This window comes from Hippocampus bargibanti, linkage group LG05, assembly GCF_051943395.1.
Source record: "Hippocampus bargibanti isolate YZ-2025 linkage group LG05, ASM5194339v1, whole genome shotgun sequence".
NCBI classification, from domain to species: Eukaryota; Metazoa; Chordata; class Actinopteri; order Syngnathiformes; family Syngnathidae; genus Hippocampus; species Hippocampus bargibanti.
The window spans coordinates 31,690,395-31,708,440 of NC_142738.1; the positions used below are offsets into that span (position 1 = coordinate 31,690,395).

At 44.0% G+C, this 18,046-nt stretch overlaps 1 protein-coding gene and 1 pseudogene across 1 annotated transcript; one reads left to right on the forward strand and one right to left on the reverse strand.

Annotated features, from left to right (window-relative positions):
- The window catches only part of LOC148898532 (uncharacterized), a 143,227-nt pseudogene that overhangs the window by 36,976 nt on the left and 88,205 nt on the right, over positions 1-18,046 (forward strand).
- Positions 2,598-6,907, reverse strand: LOC148898533 (uncharacterized). Its single transcript, XM_088995742.1, has 3 exons — positions 6,743-6,907; positions 4,438-4,496; positions 2,598-4,362 (listed from the first exon to the last, which is right to left on the reverse strand). Exons 2-3 carry the CDS (start codon positions 4,478-4,480, stop codon positions 3,311-3,313), a joined length of 1,095 nt encoding a protein of 364 aa, XP_088851868.1. The 5' UTR covers positions 4,481-4,496; positions 6,743-6,907; the 3' UTR covers positions 2,598-3,310.

Consider the following 18,046-nt stretch of genomic DNA (forward strand, 5'->3'; position numbering starts at 1 on the left):
CCCCTTGTTCGTGATGTCACGCCAAGACGTCTTGCCTTGCTGGAGAATCAAAACAATGGCTTCAGATTCAGAGGAGAAGAAACTTTCTTGTTACTCATCCAGTGATGAATATGATTCAAATAGTTCTGAAGAGGAAAGCAAACATGTTTGAAATCGATTAAAGAATTAATTCCATGTAATTTTGAGGCATCAGGAAAGAAATGTAGCACCCAAAAAATGCAGAAGATGGCGATAAAGCTCCGTGGAAATGGGCTCATTTATCTCCTGGGAATTTTTGTCAGTGAATATCAAATAGTTGTCTTGGTGCAACACACAACGATTCACCATCGCGTTATTCCTTCTAATCTCGCCATCAACACAGATCAACACGAAGTTTTTAGACCAAACAAAGTACTGCAAAATGCATTGTGTGTCCTTTCTCGGTCAGGGGTGTTCCAGACGTGACGTCACATCAAGCATCGTCATCAACTCGAAAAGAAGGGAATATTCAGCGCGAGTCTTAAAATGTATAATATAGCGATATGTGGTGGAATCTTTTTAAAATACGCTGAGTAGAAGTCATTTTAAGCGATTTTACAAATTATGGAAAGGTGTCGGTTGTCCTTTAAGTGTGTTTGGGTCTCTACAGGTGTCACGTTTCGGTTTGCGACCACTGTATGGCCCCACCTGCAGCTGCACAGGTGTTGGTCATTTTAATCAGTACTCCCGGCACGACCATTCAATGTTGGGTCATTGTTTATTTCACTCTGTCAGGTTTGTTTCATCTTGTGGTACAAAGGACTGGTGTCAGTTGGACCCTGTGCCTGGCAGTGCACGTCTATGCCAATGGCAAGAAACATCTCGTATCTGTTTAAATTGAGTCACATTCATGTCCATGACGAGCCGTGCCATGTCCACATCCATGAGACCTGTTCACAAGTGGCCGTCCAATGATCCCTGTCTCGTCAAGCCACATCTATGGCAGACCGATCCCCCTCTGCGTCCATCTTGTGCCGAGTCTCATCACGTGTCGGTTTGAAGTGAGGCACATTCCCTGGAGAGGCAATGGTTGCCTTTTGGAAGACTGTTGGGACTTCTGGAATCAGATCCTTGAGGGAGGCCTGCTGTCACATTGCGGTTTGCGACCAGCGGTCGCGGTGGTACTATAGCCTATCCCGTCCGTCTTTGAGCACAAGGCGGGGAACACCCTGAATTGGTTGCCAGCCAATCACAAGGCACACAGAGGCAAACAACCATTCATTCTCACACTCACACCTAGGGACACTTTAGACCAGGGGTCGGGAACCTTTTTGACTAAGACAGACATAAAAGTAAAATATTTAGGAATGTTTTTCGGTGAGAGCACACACACACACACACACACACACACACACACACACACACGCACACGCACACACACACACACACACACACACGCACACGCACACGCACACACACACACACGCACATTATTTCAACAAAATGTCAGAATATTCATCCATCCATTTTCCGTACTGCTTATTCCTCATTAGGGTCGGGGGGTGAAGGAGCTAATCCCAGCGGTCTTCGGGCACGAGGCGGGGGACACCCTGAATTGGTTGCCAGTCAATCGCAGGGCACACAAGGACAAACAACAGTAACTCTCACACTTACACCTAGGGACAATTTGGAGTCTTCAATCTGCCTGCCATGCATGTTTTCGGACTGTGGGAGGAAACCGGAGGACCCGGAGAAAACCCATGTGGGCCTGGGGAAAACATGCAAACTCCACACAAGGAGGCTGGAGCAAGACTTGAACTCGAGATTTCTGCACTGTGAAGCTGGCGTGCTAACCACTCGACTACCTGGTTGCCCAAAAGGAAGCTGTCCATTCAAAATATTCCTCATTTTGGACTTTTCATAGATGTCATATTTTCTCAAAATAGCTTTGAATCTCATTTAGTTTCTTAAAAAATCATGTGTTCCAACATGGCAGGACTACATGGGCTCTTTTTTTTCCTTTTGTACAAGCAGGTGGTTGTAATTTAATGCCAAACCCAGGAATCAAGAAAAAGTACTATTTATCATCGCATCGTTAGGACATCTGAGAAGATCACCGGTGTCTCCCTCCCCTCGCCTTCAGGACATTCACAACACCCGCACAGCCATCAGGATCTCTGGCGATCCCACCAACCCCTCCCACAGCCTCTTGAGCCTGCTGCCATCGCGTAGGAGACTGCGGAGTCTCTGAGCCAAGACCAGCAGGCTCAAGGACAGTTTCTGCCGCCAGGCATTCAGGAGACTCAACTCCAACCCAGCCCGGGCCCCCCTGTCCCTTCCCACTGCCACACTCACCGAACTCTGAGTACATGCGACACGCTGTACCATCATCCTGAACTCTATTTTTCTTTTTTTTTCTTTTTTGTTGTTTGTTTTTGCACTACTACATTACGTCACTTTACATACGACACTACCTCACTTTACATACGACACTACCTCACTTTACATTCATAAATGACATGTATTGTATGTTGTAAATTGTATGTCTTTTTAGCCACATTATAAGTGCCTTGCACGCTGGGTCCGAGAGGACATTAATTTCATCTGTGCAGGATGTCATAGCATATTTGACAAGAAAGCTGACTTTGACTTTGACTTTATTATTTGGATCGAACACAGGTGGAAAGCATGGGAATTATCCATGACACACATGATGATGATGATCATGAGAATAAGAAATAAATGGATGATGACAAGTTTTGTTGAGGGATAAAAACAGCTCACTCTATGCTCTGGGATGACATGTGGCGGGCTTGATGCTGGTCCAATTCGTGGTTCAGGGGGTTGTGTTAGTAACCAGTATTTTTGGGGGGAAATATTTGTGTGAGCAAGGAGGTGGTCTAAATGAGTCATTCATATCTGAGGTCAGTCATGTTTTGGAAGTTGGTCTTAGTGAGGACCAAGTTGGTGGTACTGGTTAGGGAGGTCAGGTGAATTATATTCATCTGGAGTAACTGATAATAAAGGTTAGGAGGGTTCTTGTCCAGAGTTGCTTTTTGTTTTTATTTTCTTCTTTTTTTCTGAAGTATCAGGTGATAGCAGGGGTTGTCCAGATGGTGGTTCAGGTAAGATAGGTTTCGGAGCAGTCTAACAATTAATTCTCAGGGTTGTTGTTGTTGTTTTAATGCAGGACTACAGACGGCCGCACTGGTGGCTAGTTTTTGCTGAATGACTAATAATGATATGGAATTGAATTTCTTACTCGTGATGTATCGCATGGAAAGGTGCTGATCGAGGTCGGTTATTTTCCCACTTAGATATGGTCTGTCTGGGTGGGCCTGGTTGTGAGAGATTATGGATCGTAATAGTGTACTTCCGGTGATGATGGTGGCTCGAGTGGCCAAGGCTGTCGTCGCCAATATGGTACAAGGTCATATGGTGGTGGCCCAGGTCGTAATATCCCACGTCGACCCAGTGGCCACGGGGCAAAATATGGAACATTTAATGGTGGCCCAGGAGGTCCTGGTGGTCCAGGTGGCCCAGGTGGTCCTTGTGGGCCATGTGGCACACGTGGTGGACCATATGAACCATCTCTTTCAGGAGGTTCTTCTGGATCTTCCCTACCACGTGGCCCACGTGGCCCACGTGGTCCACGTCGCCCTTGTGGTCCAGGTGGCCCAGGTGGGCCAGGTGGGCCTGGTGGGCCTGGTGGGCCTGGTGGACCACGTCCTCTTCTGGGGCGTTCATCATCTTCCGGTCGTCTATCATCTTCCGGTCGTCTATCATCTTCCGGTCGTCTATCATCTTCCGGTCGTCTATCATCTCCCGGTCGTCTATCATCTCCCGGTCGTCTATCATCTCCCGGTCGTCTATCATCTCCCGGTCGTCTATTATCTCCCGGTCGTCTATTATCTCCCGGTCGTCTATTATCTCCCGGTCGTCTATCATCTCCCGGTCGTCTATTATCTCCTGGTCGTCTATTATCTCCCGGTCGTCTATTATCTCCCGGTCGTCTATTATCTCCCGGTCGTCTATCATCTTCCGGTCGTCTATCATCTTCCGGTCGTCTATCATCTCCCGGTCGTCTATCATCTCCCGGTCGTCTATCATCTACCGGTCGTCTATCATCTCCCGGTCGTCTATCATCTGCCGGTCGTCTATCATCTCCCGGTCGTCTATTATCTCCCGGTCGTCTATCATCTCCCGGTCGTCTATCATCTCCCGGTCGTCTATCATCTGCCGGTCGTTCATCATCTTCCTCTGAAGGTTCTTCTAATGAATCATCTTCATCTTCATCTTCCTCTGAAGGTTCTTCTAATGAATCATCTTCATCTTCCTCTGAAGGTTCTTCTAATGAATCATCTTCCACTTGTCTTTTTACCTTAGCAGAAAAACTACTGATTCCTATGATAAAGAGTTGGCATCTTTGTTACATGCTGACCTTGAACTAACTTTGAGATGATTTGATTGATGACTTACCTAACACCAAAAGGGCAACAGTAAGCACCTTGAGAATGATCATTGTGGCTGTTGGTGTCCTACAAGACAGTAAAAGAGGACAGGGTACATTGAGAGAAAGTTCATCAAGTGAACATGATGGGAGAGCTGACTTCTTGGACAGTGTCCCTTTATTGCAGCCCAGGTCCTACTCCTTGCGGTGAGTCACCTGTACTGTTCTTGGGAAGAAAGTTGACAACTCCCTCACGATCTTAAGTCATTCACTGCCATCCCTGAATTTATTCGGGAATTCAAAATATGATGTGGAGCGGTATTCCCGAATTTGTTCAGATTTTTGTTTCTCTTGCGGGTTGTGCTGATAAAGCGCTGGTTGGACCTCTGGCAATGTTTTCCCCTTCCACCAGGGGGCAGCGTTTGCTTGTTGTACAGCCGTCCTCACTTGCACCTCATGTTACTTCAGACCAATATATCAATATGCCTTTCTTGATACTTGCACTATGTACAGTTTTTTTTATTAAACGGTTTTGCACATTTACAGTGTACAGTTGACATTTTTATTTTGCTAGGCTTAGAATATCTTGGTTTCTATCCTTAAACCCCCACCCCACCCCCCTTCAATTTGCTGCTGTGGACTGCAATTTTCCCCATTGTGGGACGAATAAAGGTTTTCTGATTCTGATAACCTAGGAATTAACATTTCTGATGAAACAAGAAAGTCTAAGGTTTCTAACGCTATATGGAATGTTTATGAAGTCCTAAAACTAAATATTTTGTAGGTCCTGGAGACAATGACAAAACCCTGGCATTGGAGTAGACACATTTTTTGCACGTCTGGCAGTGAATGAGTCAATGTCAAAATTCTTTACATTTACTGAAACTGCAACTTTCCTGCAAATCATTTTTTTTCTGTTGAGATGCCAATGGCATATTTTAAATGCTATCATTGTCCAAAATGGTGGCATCACGAACTAGGCATTACATGCAAACCGCCATTTTGGAACAGCCTTGAGCTTCACTACAACATATGTGTGATTTCTCACATAATGGCAGATGACTTTGGTCAAATTTTAAATACTTGCCCATTTTTTATGGGCAACACTCATTGGCAGGATATTAGCAGTTTTTGGAAAATGTTTTGAGTTAAGCAGTGTCCAAAAAGTTCGATACTACCTTTCTCGCTGTTTTCATTAATTTGTAATCAGTGGGAGAACTTTGACAAGTCTTAACATATTCACCCACTTCTCACACAGTCTGAAGAAAAATAGCTTTGACGCAAATGTTTTTGCTTTCATCACACGAACATTTCAACAGTGTTTCCATACTATGAAGCAAATAAACAACTTTTTGAAATACCTTTTTTTCACAAAATAATTGGGATGTAATGATGAACACATTGTGAGTGACAAACAAAAGTATCTGGGAGAGACACTGAAGAGAGGAGGAAAATCCATTCTCTTCCCACCTTCAAATCCCATCTCAAAAGCCACCTATTTAATGTGTGTACAGCGGGACCTTGGCTTACGCACTTAATTGGTTCCCAGTCAGAGTGTGTAAGGCGAAAAGTGTGTATCCCCAAAATTAATTTCCCATAGGAAACCATTAAAATGAGAATAATCTGTTCCCAGGTCTCCATAAAATATAATTTTCAACTAAATAAGTCTTAAAACTACAACCAATATACCTGGTACTATGTATAATAAATGTGCTATTGTATTGTAATGAAAATAAATACACTGCACTGTAAAATAAAGTATTTTTATTTACCTTTATGTTGGTCGTTGATGGCTTGATGGAATGGGGTACAGATGGAAAGTCCAGTTAGTCATTTTTTTCCAAAAAAGGCAACCAGCCTTTTCATTTGCGTTAAATACTTGCTGAGGAACGTAGCCTTCTTCTTTCATCAGTTGTAGCTCTATCTCTTATGCCTATTTATAATGTATTTTATGTATTCAATTCTATTTGTAATTGTATTTTATTATAGTATCTATGCTTGTCTGTGACTCGAAAGTGTCCTTGAGAGCTTTGAAAGGCGCTTCAAATAACATGTATTATTATTATTATTGTTATTATTATTATTATTATTATTAAATGGAAATAATTGTACTTTTTTGTATTCCTCTTCTCGTGCAGGGTAGAGGAGGCTATACCTCAACTGCCTGTCTGAACAACACCTCGTTGTTTTCCAACTTCATAGGACAAGCTTGCCAAAGTGCAAGAAGCGATGCCCACTTGGATTCCAAATCGGTATTTTGCAGGTGTTTGTCCAAATGTGTCCCACATTCATTTTGTTTTCCTTGAAAACAGTTCAAGATGATTAATTACTCACCACAAAAATTGAAATTCGGCCTTGGAGCAGGTCTTACGTTGTTGACTGTCTTGCCCTTGTGTCTCTTCTGTTGCTTTACAGTCATGAACAGAGGGCTTATATTACTTGGATTTAAGGCGGGGCACTTGTCAAGAGGGATCATTTCATGAATTTTTCATTTTCTTTCACACAATTACAGTAAGTGCTTTCTGTTGTAATTATTCAGATAATTGAGTCACTTTGGAGTCAATAGATCACACGTCAAAGTTTATCACTGCAGGAATATTTTGCACTTTGTACTTGGAGTTGTAATGTTCTCTCAAACAGCTAGTAGATATTATTTTCTCTTTTTGTAATTATAAAAATTATATATCTCACAATTAATTATATATCTCACAACAAAGGCCCCAACCACGGACCGGTTTAATGTCAGACGATAGTTTCACAGATCCGGCGGATAAAGAAACTTTCCAAAGACGTTTGTTTTTTTACTCATTTTGCTAGCTTACAGTGGGCTAATTTTAGAGGTATGTATCACGTTATCTAGACAAGCGTTTTGACATGCGTCAAGAGTAAGTCATAGACGGATGTCATCTAATAATTTTTAATTTTTCATTTTATGTCAATGTTTTATTATTTCTGTGCGGACCAGCACCAAATGACCCACGGACCGGTACCTCTGATGTAGGTGGCAAATTCTATTGTCTATGCAAAGATGACAAACAAGTTTGTCTCCTCTAATTCAACCCCAGCAATCACTATACCATGGCAGATACGTTCAAAAAATTGTGTGTCGAGGGCCAAATGATGGAATTTCTGATCATTTAAAATATGCAGCTGGAAAAAGAAAAAAGGTTTTTACTGGTCGTACATTTCAAAATCTTACAACCTTATTTCAAAATTTCTCATTTCTAATGGTAACCTCGAGGTAATGTTACTGTACATTTAAAGGACAACCGACGCCTCCGGACAAGTTGTGTCCATAATTTGTAAAATCGCTTCAAATGACTTCTACTGAGCGGATTTTACAAATATTCCACCGCATATAGCGATATTTGACCTTTTAAGACTCGCGCTGAATATTCAGGAAGTCTTTTTTTTCAAGTTGATGACAATCCCCGACGTGACGTCACATTTGGAACGCTAGCTCGTCCTGGCGGATCCTGAGGCGTTCCCATGCCAGCTGGGAGACATAGTATCTCCAGCGTGTTCTGGGTCGTCCCCGGGGTCTCTTGCCAGCGGGGAATGCTCGGAACACCTCACGAGGGAGGCGTCCTGGGAACATCCTAATCAGATGCCCGAGCCACCTCATCTGGCTCCTCTCAATGTGGAGGAGAAGCGGCTCGACTTTGAGCCCCTCCCGGATGCCCGAGCTTCTCACCTTATCTCTAAGGGAGAGCCCGGACACCCGACGGAGAAAGCTCATTTTGGCCGCTTGCATCCGGGATCTCGTTCTTTCGGATACAACCCATAGCTCATGAGCATAGATGAGGGTTGGGACGTAGATCGACCGGTAGATTGAGAGCTTTGCTTTGTGCCTCAGCTCCTTCTGCACCACGACAAATCGGTACAAAGTCCGCATCTCAGCAGACGCCGCACTGATCCGCCTGTCGACCTCTCGCTCCCTTACACCCTCATTCGTGAACAAGACACCCAGATACTCCTCCACTTGAGGCAAAATCTCCTCCCCGACCCGGAGAGGGCACTCCACCCTTTTCCGACTGAGAACCATTGTCTCAGATTTGGAGGTGCTGATTCTCATTCCAACCGCTTCACATTCGGCTGCGAAACGCTCAAGCGAGAGTTGGAGAGCTCCACTTGAAGGCCCCAACATTACAACATCATCTGCAAAAACCAGAGATGCTATACTGAGGCCACCAAAACGGAAACCTTCAATGCTTCGGCTGCGCCTAGAAATCCTGTCCATAAAGGTTATGAACAGAATCGGTGACAAAGGGCAGCCTTGGCGGAGCCCAACCCTCACTGGAAACGATTCCGACTTATTGCCGGCAATGCGAACCAGACTCTGACATCAGTCATATAGGGACCGAACGGCCTGTATCAGACGCTCCTGTACCCCATACTCCCGAAGCACCCCCCACAGAACTCCACAAGGGACACGGTCAAACGCTTTCTCCAAACCCCTGAATATACCTTTCCAGGGAGGCTAAGGAGTGTGATCCCTCTGTAGTTGGAACACACCCTTCGGTCTCCCTTTTTAAAAAGGGAGACCACCACCCTGGTCTGCCAATCCAGAGGCAGTTAAAATACTAATTATAATAAAATCATCTTATCAATGTGGTTATGCTTTTGTCTATCATCGAGTGACCTGTTACAGATTTCCCCCGAGGCAACTTGTCTAATTCTTTACTGGTTAATTTTTATTAATTGGTGGAACTTGATTTGTTACCACTCCGGAACGACCTCGAACCCGCTCCTGTGAGGCAATTTCTCGTAATTCCATCAATCAAAAAAATTTTCAAAGTAAATCCAATTGGAAAAAATGATAAATCCACAATTTCGGCTAAACTAAAATTATAATTTTCTAAGGAACTCTCTTTCGACCAAAAGGGATGAGAAATAAACCAAGAAGACATTCTGAAGTATGTGCCGTTGGGCACATCTCGCCCGCTAGCGCTCAAATCCTCAGAATCTATATAGCTCCTGGCCATTTCCCCAAAGATTCAGGTCAGTGTTGATGCCGTTGAGCTGGTCCTCGCCCTCCAAGTCTCTGAGCCTGAATACTTCGTGCTCCCATCTCACTTGAGCTCCTCTAAGTCTAAGGGAGAAGGGTTGCCATACTCCTGGTCACGGAGCCCGAAGGCTCGCTGACCGCACCCTTTCTCCTCTCGATTTTGCAATTGTCCCCGTTTTATATCCTTCGTCACATGATGTTGTCACATGATGTGCTGGAAAGTTCTAGAACGTTCTATCTCCTCCCCATTTCATCCAAGCAGGGAGGAGGGAGTATAGTTCAATCCAGGACACAATGGCGGTCTTCTCAGGAGGGAGTACAGTTCAATCTAGGACATGGGGCAGTCTTCTCTGGAGGGAGGGGTCATGCTGCTCAGTCCTTTTCTGGTTTCAACTGGTTTGAACTGGTTGGACCTCGCGTCCCACGTGAGGCTGACTCATATCCTGTCAGCTGATTCAGCCTCCCGATGACAGACAATTTCTTCTTTAAGCGTTTTGCAGCTGGTTATAATATATATGCATTTGCGTGTTGCTTGTATATCACTCCCGTTTAAACTCTTTCTTTTGTTACACTTCATATGACATTACTGGGAGAAGGTAATGATCACAAGGCAATATTCTTCACTCAAAGCGGTTACAAAGCATTGCGTAAGCATTTGATTAATATCTCTGTTCCCCTATTTGTCGTCTCAAGACGACTGGCTAAATAAAGAGGAAGTATGTATGAAGAAATGGAACGCTTTCTCTTTTAAAAACACTTCTTTTACATTTGGTCAATTTCTTGTTAGTTGTCAAATTATATAATCATCTTTGTATGCCTTTTTATGAGGCATTGACTTTATTTGGTAGATGCAATCTTTTTCATATCATGACTCAGGTTTTTGCTGAGTTGGCCTCAGGCTGAGCTAGGATCCCTCTGTCCCCATCTAGTGGTCGAATTGGGAATTTGTACCAGGACTTAAAGTGTCCAATTTCATTTCCTTGATTTTTGGGCCTCCTCTCATGCCTGACGATGCTTGTTACCTTGACCGAGAAAGCGGCACACAATGCATTTTGCGGTACTTTGTTTGGTCGAAAACTACATGTTGAGCCGTGTGGATGGCGAAATTAGAAGGAAAACACATAAATAACGCGATGGTGAATGGTTTTGTGTTGCACCAAGACAACTATTTGATATTTTCTGACACAAATTCCCAGGAGACAAATCAGCCCATTTTCACGGAGCTCTGGTGCCATCACTGGTGCTACATTTCTGTCCAGATGCCTCAAAATGACACAGAATAAATTATTTAATCGATTGCAAACATGAATGCTTTCCTCTTCAGAACTATTAGAATCATATTCATAACTGGATGAGTAACAAGAAAGCATCTTCTCCGAATCTGAAGCCATTGTTTTGTTTCTCGAGCAAGGCAAGACGTCTTGGCGTGACACCACGAACAAGGGGGCGGGACCTTCTGAAACTGGCCACTTCCTGTTTCAATTTTTTGCAGTTTCAGCACACTTGAAGTCATTTTTATTGGTGTTTTGCATTTGACTAAAAATATCAGCTTGCGTGTTTTGGGTATTTTAGATGCTATTAAAAAAAAATTATGATGTCAGTTAGAAAACAAATAAGTGGTGGAGGTTGTCCTTATTTTGGTTAAACAAATGAATAAATCAATACAAATTTGGCGCGTTTGCAACCGGCTATTCGATGTGGGCTCTAACTATTCCCCGTACACCACTGCAAAGTGATGTGATTTTTGAGATTTGTTTGTAGAAACACCTGCACATCTTGTAAATTGTTTAACACAACCGCCTCGCTTTCTGAAAAGGACAGGTTTACATAAGTATGTGAGTTATACAACTTTCTAATTAATTTGAAAAACAATCAGAAACTTTTTCATCTGCAAATGCATAATGTGCTTTTAGAGCTTTACTGAAAACCATTCAACTCTAGTCCTGAATCTCTGTGGTAGTCAGATTGTATCGTTTATATCTCAGGTGATCCTGTAGAGAAGGTGACAGAATAGGTTCAGTCTGGCTGCCGGCCTCAAGTTGGCTATCACAGTTTTTCCTATCATGTTTTCTTTCGACCGGATGTGCAGTTGTTCATTTTTCATTTGTTCCATATTTTCACCAGTGGATAACGCCTGTGATCCACAGTGTACTTCGTGCCTTGGAGATTCTTTCACAGCCTTTTGCCGACTCAAACATTTTTAAGTCGGAATCGTTTCCAGTGAGGGTTGGGCTCTGCCAAGGCTGCCATTTGTCACTGATTGTGCTCATAACCTTTATGGACAGAATTTCTAGGCACAGCCACAGAGATGAAGGGCTTCATTTTGGTGGCCTCAGTAGAGCATCGCTGCTTTTTGCAGAATGTGGTATTGTTGGGGCCTTCAAACGTGGCTCTTTTACTCTCACTGAAGCGTTTCACAGTCAAATGTGAAGCGGTTGGGATGAGAATGAGCACTTCCAAATTTGAGAGAATGGTTCTCAGTCGGAAAAGGGTGAAGTGCCCTCTCCGGATCGGGGAGGGGATCCTGCCCCAAGTGGAAGAGTTTAAGTATCTGGGGGTTGTTCACGAATGAAAGTAGGAGGGAGCAAGAGATCGAAAGGCGGATCGGTGAGGCGTCTCCTGTGATGCGGACTTTGTACCGATCGGTCATGGTGAAGAAGGATCTGATCCAAAAGTTGAAGCTCTCAAATTACCGGTCAATCTTTGTCCCAACAATCATCTATGGTCAGGAGCTATATCGTGACCCAAAGAACAAGATCCTGGATACAAACAGCGGAAATGAGTTTTCTCAGTAGGGTGTCCTTGCTCTCCTGAGAGATAAATTGATAAATTGATTGAAGCGGCTCAGAGTCGAGCCGCTTCTCCTCCACATAGAGAGGAGCCAGATAATGTGGGTCAGGCATCTGATTCGTATGTCTTTTGGACTCCTCCTTGGTCAGGTTATCAGGACATGCCCCACTGGCAGAACATCCCGGGGACAACCCAGGACACGCTGGAGAGACTATGTCACTGAGCTGGCCGAGGGACGCCTCGGGATCCGCCAGGAAGAGCTGGAAGAAGTGTCTGGGAAAAGGGGAGTCTGTGGTTCCCCATTGAAGCTGCTTCCCCGGCGACCTGACAATGGATGGACCGTTATAACAAGAAACCTGGATCTTGTTTGAATTATCTTCGGCAGATCAAGGATTCTGTTGTCAAATTTGGGAAAAAAACAAAACAAAACAAAACAGGAGAATCCTATTAGAACACCGAAACTTCAGATGGGGTAAGGCAGATGCATTTCAAATGGTGGCAGGTGTGTGCTGACTTCCATTACCATGCATTTAAACGTTACTGGTCCGTTGGAGCCATAACCACAAGCCCACTCAGAAGAGAATGTTCAAACTTGCGCCACTGCATTGACTGAAAATATTATTCTTTCTCTAAATGTTCAAACTAATGTGATTTTGAATAACTACTTGGTTATTTTTTTCCAAGATGGCACCTGAGTAGGCAGCCGTCAGCAAGTGCTCTCAAGAGCCCTGCTTTTTTTCTTGTTTTTGTCTTGTTTTTTGTATTTTCTTTTGTCACTTTGTGTTGTGCGCCGTGTGGAACGGATACGGAGCATTCATCAAGGAGGGGACTGTGCTGAGTGGTTGCGCCTTTTCAGTAGCATGAATATGCCAGTACTGTTTTTGAATGGGGGGAATGTTGGTGCCATTCGACTGTCATCGCTGGACAGCTCTGGGGCCATTTTGCTTTTTTGCGCCTGTCATGGGCAGCATCTTCACAGCCCCGCTTTGTTCAGCGGAAAGGTCGGTGCTGTTGGACAGTCTGTGGCTAGATGGATGCATAGCTTGAGGAGCCCGCGATAAGAAGAAACGAGCGTCAGCGCAGAGCGCCGATGCGAATGTGGAACTGTCGCGGCTTGGAATTGAAGTGTATTTATGTGGGAAACAATTTATTTTCATCAATGAATACTCTAGCTTTGTGTTTGCTTTCAACATTTAGCTTGTAGTAGACATGCACATTCCACCATGACGTCCCTGATCCACTGCTGAAAAAAATGCTTTGATCCTCTACTCTTTCATCAAGAACTGCTTCATATCACAAAGAGGGTACAGCAAGTGCTGAAGAATGAATTACTCTTTGTGTCTTTATTTTGTCACATTATTTGTTATTTGTTTTTTTTTTCCCCCAAGATGGCGGCGCGTGAACACACAGCGGCTTCTCTCTCTCCCGGCAAATTGGCATTTTCATGTTTATTATGTTTGTCAAAGTCATTATAAGTGCCTTGCACGCTGGGTCCGATAAGAGAATAATTTCATATGTGCTGTATGTCATGCATATTAGCATATTGACAATAAAGCTGACTTTGACTTTAGCTGTTTTTGACAATCAAAAGGATGCAGATTGGATTTTATGAAAAAAACTAGTTGACCTTTATTTTTATAATCCTCCAGGTCCAAACTTCTATGCATGACATATAGCACATATGTCATGCATACTAGCAGCGTATTTGACAATCAAGCTGACTTTGACTTTGACTTCTGAAGGGCTCTCCTATACTGCCTTGCAGTAGTAAATGAAAGACAACTTGTCATGTATGATCCTCGGAAAGGTCATGTCGCCATTAGGTAAGAACTTTAATTAATTTTCCTTCTGTACTCACACAAGTTCAAACACTTGTTTAAATTAGACGAGTCTTGCTGAGCAACATTTCTTCTTCACAGTTGCATGCAAAAGTGACACATTTAGTCATGCATAAATGTATATGCTTCGACGTCATGTTTCCTGCAAATGATCTTCAACTATTTGAGAAGATCCAAGCTATTTATTTCCAAAGTACGCAACATGTTGCAAATAAAAGAGTTATCCTGTCCCGTCCTCTGATTTTAACATTTTGTAAATATTTGTCATCAAATTTCTCTCTGTAATCTGTGGAATTAGTCTGAAAAACCTGAACAATCACGATTTAATAAAATGTTTCTATTTTTTTCAATCATCTCTACGATTTGTTATTCCACTTTTGTGGGTGTTATTTGTCCAAATAATTTACTGATATGGTTGTTCTCTTTGTGGATGTAATGTTCATGGTTGCCAAAAAAGTATTTTAGGGTCTCTTTAAAAGCGACTCCGGAGGTATAGTACACGTTTATGGTCAAAAACCAGTGTTATATAAGATGATATGATCGTAGTTTTAATACTTAATGGGTTAAAAGTGATCGTTAGTTCCTGGTTCATCGCTCTCACATCATCTGCATAAAAAGCATAATGAAAAACGTTAGTCATCATATTTTGCAAATCAACCTTGTACTCTTCAAATCAATTTCCCCACTGGGAAACTAATAAAGGTAAATCCAATCAAATCCAATTTGTTATCGCCATCAAATTCAATATATATATCAGAATCAGAAAACCTTTATTCGTCCCACAATGGGGAAATTTGCAGTCCACAGCAGCAATTGAAAAGGGATGGGGTTTGGGTGGGGGTGAAAGGATAGAAAACAAGATATTCTAAGCATAACAAAATAAAAATGTACTGTATACTGTCGATGAGAAGGTTTCTTCAGTCGTCATCTGTACAAATTTGAAGGTTTCGGACGTTTCGCCTCCTATCCAAGAGCCTCTTGGATAGGATATATATATATATATATATATATATATATATATATATATATATATATATATATATATATATATATATATATATATATATATATATATATATATATATATATATATTAAAAAAAATCCTCGTCTCACCCACCATGGGTGGTGTCTGTCCCCATTTCAGCTCGGGTCCTCTACCAGAGGCCAGGAAGCTTGAGGGTTCTGCGCAGTATCCGTGCTGTTCCCAGCACTGCGCTTTTCTGGACCGAGATATCCGATGTTGTTCCCGGGATCTGTTGCAACCACTCGTCGAGTTTGGGGGTCACTGCCCCAAGTGCACCTTTACCTTCCAGGCTCTCTCCAGCTCCTCTCTGAGCCCTTGGTATTTCTCGATTTTCTCATGTTCCTTCTTTCTGATGTTCCCATCACTCGGGACCGCTACATCCACGACAACGGCTTTCCTTTCCCCTTTATCTATGACCACGATATCTGGTTGGTTGGCCATTACCATCTTGTCGGTCTGTATCTGGAAGTCCCACAGGATCTTTGCTCGGTCATTCTCCACCACCTTGGGAGGTGTTTCCCATTTTGACCTTGGGGTTTCCAGTCCATACTCCGCACAGATGTTTCGGTAGACTATGCCAGCCACCTGGTTCTGGCGCTCCATGTAGGCTTTCCCTGCCAGCATCTTACACCCTGCAGTTACGTGTTGGATTGTCTCAGGTGCCTCTTTGCACAACCTACACCTTGGGTCTTGTCTGGTGTGGTATATCCCTGCCTCTATGGTTCTGGTGTTCAGGGCCTGCTCTTGGGCAGCCAGGATGAGTGCCTCTGTGCTGTCCTTTAGGCCAGCCCTCTCTAGCCACTGATAGGACTTATTGAGATCAGCCACTTCTGCTATGGTTCGGTGGTACATCCCGTGTAGGGGCTTTTCCTCCCATGATTGTCCCACTTCCAGCACCTCATCCTCTGTTCCCCATTGGCTGAGACATTCTCTGAGTACATCATCCGTTGGAGCCTTCTCTTTGATGTATTCATGGAGCTTGGATGTTTCATCCTGGACAGTGGCTCTCACACTCACTAGTCCCCGGCCTCCTTCCTTACGGCTTGTGTACAGTCTCAGGGTGCTGGACTTGGGATGGAACCCTCCGTGCATGGTGAGGAGTTTTCGGGTCTTAACATCCGTGGTCTGAATCTCTTCCTTTGGCCACCTTATTATTCCTGCAGGGTATCTGATCACTGGCAGGGCATAGCTGTTTATTGCCTGGGTCTTGTTCTTGCCATTGAGCTGGCTTCTGAGGACTTGCCTCACTCGCTGGAGGTATTTGGTTGTCGCCGCTTTCCTTGTTGCTAGTTCGAGGTTGCCACTGGCCTGTGGTATACCGAGGTACTTGTAGCTGTTTTCAATGTCTGCTATTGTTCCTTCAGGGAGTGAGACCCCTTCAGTGTGGACTACCTTGCCCCTCACCATCCGACTACATTTCTCCAGCCCAAATGACATTCCGATATCACTGCTGTAGATCCTGGTTGTGTGGATCAGGGAGTCTATGTCCCTTTCGCTCTTAGCATACAGCTTTATGTCATCCATGTAGAGGAGGTGACTGATCGTAGCTCCTTTTCTGAGGCGGTATCCATAGCCTGTCTTGGCGATTATCTGGCTGAGGGGGTTCAGTCCTATGCAGAACAGCAGTGGGGAGAGTGCATAACCTTGATATATACCACATTTGATGGACACTTGCGTTAGTGGCTTGCCATTGGCTTCAAGTGTGGTTTTCCACATCCTCATCGAGTTTGCAACGAAGGCTCTCCGGGTCCTGTTGACCTTATACAACTCCAAGCATTCAGTGATCCATGTGTGTGGCATCGAGTCATATGCTTTCTTGTAATCAATCCAGGCTGTGCACAGGTTGGTATGTCGGGACCTGCAGTCTTGAGCGACTGTTCTGTCAACCAGCAGCTGATGTTTGGCACCTCTAGTATCTCTACTAATGCCTTTCTGTGCTTTGCTCATGTATTGATCCATGTGTCCACTTATCTTAGCCACAATGATGCCTAACATGAGCTTCCATGTTGTGGAGAGACAGGTTATTGGCCGATAGTTGGAAGGAACTGCAGTCTTTGAGGAACCCTTCATGATCAGGATTGTTCGCCCTTTGGTTAGCCATCCTGGGTGAGTCTATCCATCAGCAACTGGTTCATTTGTGCTGCTAGGCGCTCGTGGAGAGCTGTGAGTTTCTTTAGCCAGTAGGTGTGGACCATATCCGGGCCTGGTGCCGTCCAGTTTTTCATACCTGAGACTCTTCCTTGTATATCTGCCGCTGTGATGGTAACTGGGTTCTGTTCAGGGAGGTTGCTGTGCTCCTCTTTCAGAGTCACCATCCATTGTGCACTGCTGTTATGTGTGACCTCCTTCTCCCATATGCCTTTCCAGTATCTTTCAGTTTCCAGCCTTGGAGGGTCTGCTCTGCTGTTAGAACCCTGCCACTGAGCGTACACTTTCGCAGGTTGTGTTGCGAACAGCCTGTTTATTCTTCTGGCCTCATTCTCTTTCGTGTACCTCTTTAGGCGACTGGCCAAGGCCTGGAGCCTTTGTTTGGCAGTTTCGAGTGCTTCAGGTATGGTTATCTGCATGTACCTCTTGGGTATTGGCCTTTTATTCACACCTCTCTGGGTCTCCGTCAATTGACTCACATCTTTCCGAGCCGCCTTGATCTTGGCCTCCAACCGTCTTTTCCATGGTGGGTAATGAATCTCGTGGCTCTCATGCTTGCTCTTGTAGCCGAGCATCTCTAGGATCACTGATGCTGAGGTGTATATCAGCTCATTGGTTTCCGTGATCGTTCCGGTCGGGATCGTTCTCAGTGCTGCATTCACAGTTTCCATGAGACTTTCAGGTGGTACTTCACATAGCCGTTGTAATCGGTGCCTTCGTTGCCCAGTTTTCATTCTTGCCATGATCTTATCTCTCAGGTCATTTGCTGCCTCGCTCAGCATTTCATTTATTGGGGCTGGCTTCCCAATCTCATTATTCATTGGGGCTT